Genomic DNA, 10,381 nt, shown 5'->3' with positions numbered 1-10,381 from the left:
TAATATGATTGTGAATTGTTAGGTAAGTGCTTTGAAGTAGCTGGGAAACTAAATGGAAACTGTAGTGAACACAGAGACCCAACAAAAATCACGCCACTCCTTACTTGCCTGTAGTTGAATGTTCTGAACTTTATTCTAAGTTGTTGTTGACCAGCAAACGACCTAGAGACTGTCGCTCCCCCACATCCCTTATAGGATAACTAATGATTGTGAATTGTTAGGTAAGTGCTTTGAAGTAGCTGGGAAACTAAATGGAAACTGTAGTGAACACAGAGACCCAACAAAAATCACGCCACTCCTTACTTGCCTGTAGTTGAATGTTCTGAACTTTATAATCTAAGTTGTAAATGGAACAATGGATAATCGATCTGCTGATCATTAGTACGTGACGGTCAAGTATATGCTTGATGACCACTAGCTCAGATCAACTGATTCTTTGCCTTTGTCCCCTTCCTGTAAATTTTGAGTGTAAACCCTCCCCCCATAGCCCTATATAAAATGGCCTGTTTCTGAGCTAGCCGCCTCTCTGAGCTACTTGGCTTGGGGAGCGCTGTCTGACCAGACTAATAAAGGTCTATTTGCCAACTTGCCTGGTGGGTTCCTTCCTGGGTGACTCTCACTGTCCGACAAGCTCCTGGAGCCTCGCTGAGCTTCTGAGCCCAGCATCGTGAAATCCTCTTGGCTGTTCACGCTCCAGGAGTAAAAGTGAGACTTAAGTCTTACATTCCTACTTACTCACACCCTGCGGCCACAACCCACAGGGACACCCCAGATCTCAGAAACTAGCTTTGAAAAGAACACAAACAGCACGAGCATGGCACTGCCCACCCGCCTGAGATGTAGGAAAGTTGTCAACCTGCAGCTCCGGCCACCAGGCAAGGGGATGTCGCCAAGGTGGGCCAGCGCGTGGGTCTGCAGTACTCTCCAGTCCTCTCTGGGAATGTGGTTCTACTGCCTCTACGCTAAAATGTGATTAGCAGGGCCTGAGTTGCTAAGCCTCTTGGGCGCCTACAGAATCAGAAGCAACACTGGTTCTCTAAGCTTCAGAAAAGTAGGGTCACCGAACCCTGAAACTGAACTTACCGATGTGCTGTACTGAGTGGCTGGGGGCTGAGGCCCAGGACTGGAACACAAATGACATAAACCTTAAGTTAGAGTGTGGCCCTAACAAGCACGTAAGGAAAGCCAACACTGATCGGACGTCACACATCCCCTCTGGGGCCTGGCACACTGCTTCTGGTGACAGGGACATGTCTCGGCTCTCACCCACACTGGTCCCCGCGGGTGCAGGTGCCAAGGGTCTGGGGGACGCACGAAGCACCCACGGCGCCCTGAGACAGCCAGGTTACCACCAGAAACCGGCTCAGGCTGAGATATAGCTGTTCCGGGGGCACGAAACATGCATCTGTCTTCACCTTGACACTAAGTTTCCTCCAAGTTGGCATCAGACACCTGATGGAGTCAACAAAACAAGCCTGCCCCTTTCAGATAAAATCCTCTAGTACCTGCATTTCTTGGTAATGCAGTAGTTATAAGTAGTGAAACTCGCACCTCCAAGCCACCAAAGCCCAGACCTGAGAAGTCACTGCTACGTCACCCCACACCTACTCCTCTCAGTCCCTGGGAGCTTTCACACCCAACACTAACTTCAAGGACTTTCCCTGCTGGCCACAGCTTTGCTCGGAGCCGGCCCCTTGCACACATGGGTGTTCCTAAGTGCACACCGTATAGCAGCAAGTGCTCAGCACACAGGTGCGGACATGAGGGAGGTCCACGACATGGGTTGGACGCTGCGACTCTGGAGCAACTTTATTTCTGCAGGCAGGAAGAGAGCGGACAGAGGCTGAGGCGCTCAGTGCCGAGGGGACTCCCTTCCGGACGAGGGCTGGGGCAGCCTGAACCTCGAGAGGTCCAGGTTCAGGTCCAGGAAGGTGTAGGCGTTGTAGTCGTGGTGCTGCAGGTTCCTGTAGGTGGTGTTGTCGAATGGCTCGGCGGCTGCATGGGCCGGGGCGGACTCTGCGGAAGGGACAGCGACAGAGAGGTTGTTCAGAGGCCACATGGGCCGGCCCCTCCCCAGCAGTCCCCACACCCTGCCTGTGACCGCCAGCCTGCCTAGCTAGGGAGGGAAGCCCATGGAGGCCGCTACAGATGCAAGGGCAAAACAAAGGCATTAAGTGAAACTCTGCTCTGAACTTACAGCGCTGGCAATGAGGAAGCTACTACGCGGCCAGTGCCTGGGGACAAAGCAGTCGCGGGGCTCTGTGGAACGCTCCCGGGCCCTCACCCTGTCCCCGGTGAGCCCCCGGCTCCGACTGGAGCCGGACAAGTCGGCTCTGCTGATCTGGCAGTGCAAGGCGGACACCCTCACGGCTCACTCTGCAGCTCTAGGTCCCGAATGTCTTGCAAGTTCAAAAACACCTGGAACTACCACAGAAGGCCCTTCCAGCTGCAGCAAGGTGAACGGGGACATGACCTCTATTAGACGTGTGTCCACAGGAGAGATGAGCATTTTCTAAAGCAGAAACCAAGCAAGCCCCTAGGCCTCCAGCACAGGAAAAGTAGGGAAGTTGTCACTGCGGTAACCACAGCAACACAATGAAGGGGACTAGAACAGATGTAGTTTTTAACTTTTTTGGGGGAAAAATTGTTGTTAGACGAAAATACTAATTTAGTTTCTCGGGCCAGGGATTTAGCTCAGTGGTTCCGCTGCCTGCCTCACAAGCGCAAGGTCCCAAGTTTGATCCCCGGTACCAAAAACAAAACAAATAAAAAATATTAGTGTCTTTCAGTGGAAAAAATTAAAACCCATATAACCAAGCACTTGGCAGTCGTAAAACAAAAGCACAGGTCGAAGCCAAAGGAACACTGTGGTGGGACGGGACAGGCGGAAAGGAGAGCATGTAGGGGTGCAGGCTGGGCAGTCCCCACCGACCTGGTCCCCAAGGCTGTCCCAACTTCTACTCACGCCTCACAGAAATAACCCAGTGCCTTCTCCACCCAGCTGTCCCTTCCTGTCCGTCACGTTACACAGAAACACCTTATGGAGCCGGAAGAAGTCCCGCCAGCCCTAACGAACTGAAGACCTCTGTGTGGCACAGGGGCACCTTCAGAGCGGGCTGTGCTCCTGCAGTCGGCACAGGGAAGGAGAAAAAAAGGCAGCCGGAAGCCACACAGGTCTGGCATGCCTGTCCACTTGAGCAAAGGATGGAATATGACAGCATGGCGAAGGGCAGGTCCAGAGGAGTCCAGCAACTTTGCTTATTAATGAATGAGGGAGCAAAGGGCAAGAGAAGAAAGCACAATGCATCAGGTAACACAAATTAGACTAAAGGAAGGCTTCAGAAGGAACAAAGAAGCCAGGAGTAGTGGTGCACTCCGTATCCCAGCACTTGGGAGGCTGAGGCAGGAGGATCTTGAGTTAGAGCCAGCCTGGGATACACAACAAGGCCTTCTAAAAACAACAAACAAGGAACGAAGAGCAGGCACAGGGAGGAGGCAGCTTTGTTAGTGATGAAAGAAGTACGGAGCCACAAATTCTAAAATTAAAGACCTCCCATTAACGACCCATCTAGAGCACCTGAGAACATGTAGCAGGACAAGAATTTGGTTCCTTTAAAAGGCCCTTCAGGAAAAATAAAAAAACACAGCTACCCACTGTTTTCCAGGTAAATCAGGAAGGAAACGTTGGCTGCCTCTGCAAGACACTCACTGCTTGAGTCCCTACCTTGGGGACTTTCGCCAACAAGGTTGCTAAGTGCGGTCACCCAAAGGTGCCCTCTAGTCAGGGCCTCCCCTCCTGAATGCACTGGGCAGCCACGAAGGTGCAGTGGTGATGTGAAACTGCCAGTTTCCAAAAATTACACTAAACCGGGTGCAATGGCACACGCCTGTGATCCCAGAGCTCAGGGACCTGAGGGCAACCTGGGCTACAGTGAGCTCAAAACCAGCCTGAACTACATAGCAAGAGCCATCTCAAAAAAACAAAACAAACTGGTTAAGAGTGGCCAAGTGGGCCAAGGGCATATGCTCTCAACCCAAAATGAATCGAGACTTTAGGGTCCTGCGCCTACAGACGTGTCCACCATTACCTAGGCACTCTTGTTTAGCTGGGACAGCCCTAAAGTGCGTTCTGGTCCACAGGGGGTTAGGTCACGCTTCTAAGCACACAGAAAACTCAAAGGTCCTTAGAGCCTAGCTGCCACAGGACAGGAGAAGTGGAACCAAAGCAAGAAGTACCCTGTGTGTCGCCTGGGGCCTCCAGGGGCGGGGCTGGTCCCTCCTCTGGCTTCAGGCCTGTGGTCTGAGCCACTTCCTCCTGAACAGCAACTGGCTTCGAACTTCTCACACTTCCCTGATCTTCCAAGATCCCCTTGGCCTCTGAGTGTCCTCCTCCGGCTGGCTTCCCAGTCTTTTCTTCTTGGACCCAGGGTAAAGCCAGCTTTCCATCAGGCTCTGGTACCTGGGCCCCAGGGCAGGAAGCCTCCTGGGTGTTCGGTGTGGGCACCAGGCGGCCTCTTAGCTGTGTGGAAATCCTGGCCTCTGTGCGGTCAGGGGAGATTCCTCCCACTCCTAGGGGCTTCTGGCTTCCTTTCTCCATCTCCTTCGGTCTGTGAGTTTTCTGCCATCGCTCAACCTTTGCCTTCTGCTTCAAAGCCTCGCCCTCGGCTTGGGATCTGGGTGTCATGAATTCTGGTACGGCCTCTTCTCTGCTCTCTAAAGGCATGGGGGGGTTCCTTTTCTTCTTTGGCTGAGAGGCCCTCTCTGGGTAGGTGACATCTGTGTGTGGCTTCTGCACCCTGCTCTGCTCTTTGGCGGACACTGTGACTCCGGGGGCTCTGTTCTCAGAGGGCCGGGTGTCCTCTGGGGTTAGAGACCCTCCCTGGCCTCTGCTCCCTACTCGGGGTCTAGCCTTCGGGACATCCCACTCCTCGTCAGACTCTGAGTCCGAAGACGGGGAGCTGGATGAGGATGAGGATGAGGATGAATCATCTGTCTCCTTCCGGGCACCCCCATGAGCCTCTGCACCCAGACCCTGCACTCCGAGTGGAGATGGAACCTTTTGAGGAAATGCTACCAAAGTCTTTCTCGCCAAAGCTTTCAGGAGCCCTTCCTCCGTGGGCAACTTGCTGCCCCTGCCACCAGGGTGAGTGCCAGCCACTGCCCTGCCTCTGTTCCCAGCTGCCGGGGAGGAAGCACTTGGAGACAAGCCGGGGGGCACCGGGGCTGCTGGGTGGGTGGTTAGTAGCTTGCCCTTCTCCTTTGGTTTCTCTACATCTGGGAAACGGCATAAAGAGGAATGTTATTTACAATACTTCGTAAAACAACTTCAAATCAACAGACAAGTCACAGACACTGCACTGAATACCAATTCATTATTTAGAATGTCTTCCAAGTAAACAACCTGAGAAGGTGCTGAGGGAACTTCTCCCGGCGAATGCCAAGCCCCAGTGAGGCGGTGGTGAGAAGTGCAGATACTTGTCTTTGTTGCTGAAAATTTTAAAGACTGAATTTTTTTTTTAACCAATAGGAGCCCACTACTTAGGAGACTGAGACAGGAGGTTCACTTCAAGTTCAAGGCCAGCTCAAGCTACAGTGAGTTCAATGCCTACACAGCAAGACCCTGCCTAAAAAAACAAAACAAAATAGGAGTAAAAAACTTGCCTTTGTTTTTCACAATAATGGTTTCCCTGATAATAAATTTTTAAAACTATTTCACCTATTTCAAGATAAACTATAACAGGTATTTTCTGGTGCCTACTAAAGTTTTATAGTTGTATCATTTACTGAATTGCTGGTGTTTCTCAAGTATGAAAAGTCTCACTCCTTGCCTGCTAGACTCCCAACAGCCTGCGTGGAGTCTGGGCTGTGTATAGGTGTGTGTGCAAGAGCAGCAGAGGGCAATGTAGCTCCAGCAAAGGAAGAAAAACCTTTCAAAATCTCAGCTAAGGCCAAGGATTTAGCTCAGTGGTGCCGCTGCCTACCATGCAAGCACAAGGTCCCGAGTTCAATCCCTGGTACTGGGAAAAAAAACAAACAAACAAAAAAAACAAACAAAAATCTCACAGTTCACTTGATTTCTTCAGCCAATTAAAAAAAGTACTGCAATATAAAAAAGGTCCAAAATAACTTAGTATCATATGTATCACTGGGAACAGATTTTAAACTGCAAACAAAGAAAAATGCTAATGTCTTTTTTTGAGACAGAGTCTCACTATGCAGTCTAGGCTGGCCTCAAACTCACCTTGATTCTCCTGCCTCAGCCTCCTGAGTGCTGGGATCACAGGCATGTGCCACCATGCTTGGCTCACCTTAATATTCTACAGTCACTTATGAAAAAATGAAATCAAATAATATATTGATCAGAGCTCATTTCATTACATTTTCTCAGGTACTAATAAATCTTTTCTAACAATACTAGAAGAAAAATGTAAACGACAAAAAGATCCTAAAAACAGCCCCTAGAACTAGACATCTATTTTGTACCACAGAACATCTCCTTGCCTCAGGTACAAACTTGTCTTCCCGCCCCATCCTACAGCACCACGCAGAACCCTGTCTTCTGAGGTCAGGAACCTGTGACTGACAGCAGACAGGATGTGCTGAGTGCTGACAAGAGCGAGCAACAGAAGCTCATCAGAAGGGGCCCTCAGGGTGACAGGCAGTAACCAAGGAGCAGCAGCAGGTGACCATTGAAACCACTCTTCCGACAAGCAGGCCGCAGCTGAATCTCAGCTGCCCAGGGCAGGGGCTGGTGTGCACCCTTGGCTCCCAGGCATGATGAACAGGAACCCAGTGCGGGGTGGCGTTTGCTGGACTCTGTCCTCCCTGCTTCTGCACAGCAGCCGCGAGGCTTAGAGCTTCCTGACAGCCATATGTAAGACACACTGGCCTTCAGACCCTGCCCCGCCCATCACTGACACATCATTATGTTGGGCACGGATCTTCCAAACAGGAAATGTTAACTTAAGGCTATCTCACATGGGTTACAGTAAATAAAAAAATGATAGGGACCGAATCTTTCAAAATTGTTGAGCTTTAATTTTTTAATTATTACAAGTTTTTTCTGCAGTGCTAGGGATGGAACCCAAGGCCTCATGCATGCCAGGCAGGTGATCTAACACTGAGTTACATCCCCAGACACTGCAGATTTAAAAAGTGTAATAAGTTATTAAGATTGTGTGATTGTAATACCTCAGTGGTCGAGCATGTGTTTTGCTTGTGCTGGGCCCTGGGCTCAATCCTCAGCACTACATGGGTCCAGACACACACACCCAGACACACGCACACATGCACAAAACCTACATTATCAGTTGATTTATGACTTCCTGAAAGTGGAAAGAACATTTCAACTGTGACTGGCAATGATGTAAGTTCCAACTTTTATTTAGAAAGGAAACTTTTTATATGTGAAGCAAATAAGGCTTCAGTTTCCTTTGTTTATGCAAGGTGCGGAGGAACCCCAGGGAAGGGCTAACTGCTGAGAGCAAACCTGTTTTGGTCCCCACTGCCCCCTTTCGTGGCTCAGAAAGAAGCCTGCGGGGCTGATTTGCGGCTGCTGCCTCTCACAAGTAACAAACCCAGTGTCCACAACAAGTCTGCACTCAGCAATATAGCAACAGTGGCGTTCAGAGTAAGACCACATAGGGAAACCCGTCCTCCCTCTCAGCACAAGCATGTTCCCTAGCTGCTGGTTCTCATCAAACTCTACAGCCAAGACGAGGCAGTCTATGGCGGTGTTTCAGCCTGACACCTCTCTTCCTGACAAACAAGGCAACGGGAGCACCCAGGTGCCACAATCAGAGTGCTCACCATGCAGGCCACCTCACTGTGGCAACTTTCAGGAGGTTCCAGCCCTTGCCGGACACCACACAGCCTGTGGAAAACAAAGGTCTCCATGCCAGGATTTAGTTCAATGGTGCTGCTACCTGACTCGAAAGCACAAGGTCACGAGTTTGAGTCTGATACGGAAAAAGAAAAAGAAAGAAAGAAAGGTCTCCAGATACAACGTCTCCTTACTACTTCCATCTCCTCTCAAAGAAGAACTCACATTTTCTGATTCTCTTTCCAGAGTGGCTGAAAAGTGAGGACATGATCTTCAAGCTTTTTACAGGGCAAAAGCGACAGGGCCAGGGATTTAGCTCAGTGGTGCCTCCACCTGCCTTGCAGCCATAAGATCCTGCATTCGATCCCCAGCATCCACCCCCACCAAAGTGACTATGGTGATTGAAATGGACTAGCAGCCTTAAAACATAAGTGTGACACAAAGACTAAAGATACTGACATTTTACAAAGTGATTATACGGTGCTTGACTCATTTTTTTTTTAATGAATGCACAAGAACTGCAATTTTTCAGCAGCAAGACAGTATAGTGATTTAAATCTGGGCTGTAGCTGAAATGCCTGGGTTCAAAGCCAGACTCCCTGGTGTCACCTGAGATGCCCTGTGACTACACCACAGGGATAATAGCACAGGCCCATCTGCGGTAGCACAAGATAACAAAACACAGGAAGTGTTCAGAACAGCAGCCACTGTGGTGGCTTCCATGAAATACAGTCAATCTATCTCCAGAAATTCCTCACTTTTAAATCTGAAATGGGACTTGAACTGGAAAATTAACTTGGGCTTCTCAACATACTCGTTAAAGAGCTGTACAGAAACCCTCAGTCCACAGCCTAGCATTGGTGTGCAACACACAGGTTTTCACAGACAGGAAGTACTGAACAGCTGCAATGGTCAGCAATGAACAAGGAATAGAAAACACAATTATGCCCAGGAGAGAAGCATTTAAAATATTTGGTCCTATGTCTTGTTTTCATGCAATGAGTACATGGTGTTCTAACATTTGGGAGGGAAAAAAGTAAAAAACGAATGGTAAAAGTCAAAGTGATTGGTAAAGAGCTGGAAACAGATCAGACACCATGCATCAGCAAAATGAGTCACAGTGGAAACTGTCTGCTTTTAACTCTCTCCATCGTCCTAAAACAATGTCTGCAATCTTGGGCTGGTGGAGGAAAGCAGGGAGACCACACATGGAGCTCTCAGGAAGAAGAGGGCTGGCACTGGAGAGGTCCCAGGCCTCGCACTATGCGGGATCTGGCAGGGCCACACAAGAGCACACAGGGCCCTCTCTAGGATTGCTCACTCCATGTTGGTCTGGCATCGAGAAAGCACCAAAAGAACCAGTTGAGGGCTAAGGTAGAGTCAGACTGTGACAACTGCAATATGTTTAGTCTAAAATCTTCCCCTGATCTTATGTCTCACTGGGATCCTGCTCTATAAAGATGAACAACATAGGATGCAGCTGGCAAAACCCATTTTCACACTTGGGAGGTTAAACTCTTTACTTTGCATCCTAGGTCCCTTGTGACCACCACTGCAATCTTACTTTTTGGCGGACTTTGTTTCTTGGGATTTGACGGCAGATCCTTTCCATTCTTCCCTGACTGTGCAGAGAGAGACACGGTTGAAGCAAGTCCTCGGAGCACCAACCCTTCCAGGAGCACAGTCTGACAAGAAAGTTCGCAAATACAGGTATTAGAGTGATACCATTTGTAACAGCTACCGCTACATAAGGGTACCGTGTGTCACTGCCATCTGTGAATGCTCACTGGGGTACTGAAAGGGGCTATACAATTTTCATAACATACGCATATTATGGAAATTTTGCAAAACACAAAAGCTGCAAGAAGAAAAGGCCCAAGTTCAAGGACAGTTGCTATGAACGTGTGGGTTAATGAAAGATGTTCCGTGCATATTTTATAGCCTCTTGTCCAACTACAAAATAGTTTCTTTTAGTAACAGTAATATCCTGGCATTAAAGGTAATAAGTGAAAAACACACGCTATGTTAATTCACTCAGCTGATAGTTACCAGGGCCTATTCTTAGGTGATACACAGAACAAGGTGAAAACATTTTAAATACACATAAAGCTGAAAAAAAAAATCCTGGGAACTAGTTACCGAAGGAATAAAAAGTGACTGGCTGACAGTCGGTCCTTCTCTTGCCTGCACTTTCTTTTGCAGAAACTCCCCGCTCTGGGGGCTGGCGTGCAAGTGTGTGTGTGTGTGCGTGTGTGCGTCTGCGTGTTGTAGCTCACTGGTAGAGTGTACATGTGTGAGGCTCCGGGTTTAATCAACAGGAAAAAAAAAAAGTAAAAAGAAAAAGGAAAAGCCAAATGTTTTCTGGCTCTTTGCTTTCGTAACGAGAACCATTATTTAACACGCTAAACGACCGAGGTGGCTCAACGTGGAGAAAGCGCGCTCCTCTCGTCGGCCAGCGAGGCACGGCTTCTCCGCGGCCCCAGGTAAGCCCCAAAGCCTGCGGCTGAGACTGCAGCCGTCCTTCAGGAGGCTGCGGGCGCCGGCCGACCTGCGTCCCGG

The 10,381-nt window shown here is 49.4% G+C and overlaps 1 protein-coding gene across 2 annotated transcripts in view; it reads right to left on the bottom strand.

The window, feature by feature from the left end:
* Nucleotides 1-662: 662 nt before the first annotated feature.
* Nucleotides 663-10,381, bottom strand: part of Ndufv3 (NADH:ubiquinone oxidoreductase subunit V3) — a 10,110-nt gene continuing 391 nt past the window's right edge. Inside the window, exons 2-4 of one of the 2 annotated variants that reach the window (XM_010636501.3) lie at nucleotides 9,387-9,507; nucleotides 4,237-5,274; nucleotides 663-2,016 (exon numbers count right to left, since the gene is read on the bottom strand). In XM_010636501.3, coding sequence (XP_010634803.1) covers nucleotides 1,853-2,016; nucleotides 4,237-5,274; nucleotides 9,387-9,507 — 1,323 coding nt within the window. In that variant the 3' untranslated portion in view covers nucleotides 663-1,852. The remainder of the gene's footprint in view (nucleotides 2,017-4,236; nucleotides 5,275-9,386; nucleotides 9,508-10,381) is intronic. The other variant, XM_010636502.3, reaches the window with a different exon arrangement.

This window comes from Fukomys damarensis, unplaced genomic scaffold (genome assembly GCF_012274545.1).
Source record: "Fukomys damarensis isolate Sample0158 unplaced genomic scaffold, DMR_v1.0_HiC HiC_scaffold_24, whole genome shotgun sequence".
NCBI classification, from domain to species: domain Eukaryota; kingdom Metazoa; phylum Chordata; class Mammalia; order Rodentia; family Bathyergidae; genus Fukomys; species Fukomys damarensis.
The sequence above is the reverse complement of the archived record's forward strand: the minus strand, read 5'-3'. Positions and strand labels throughout refer to the sequence as shown.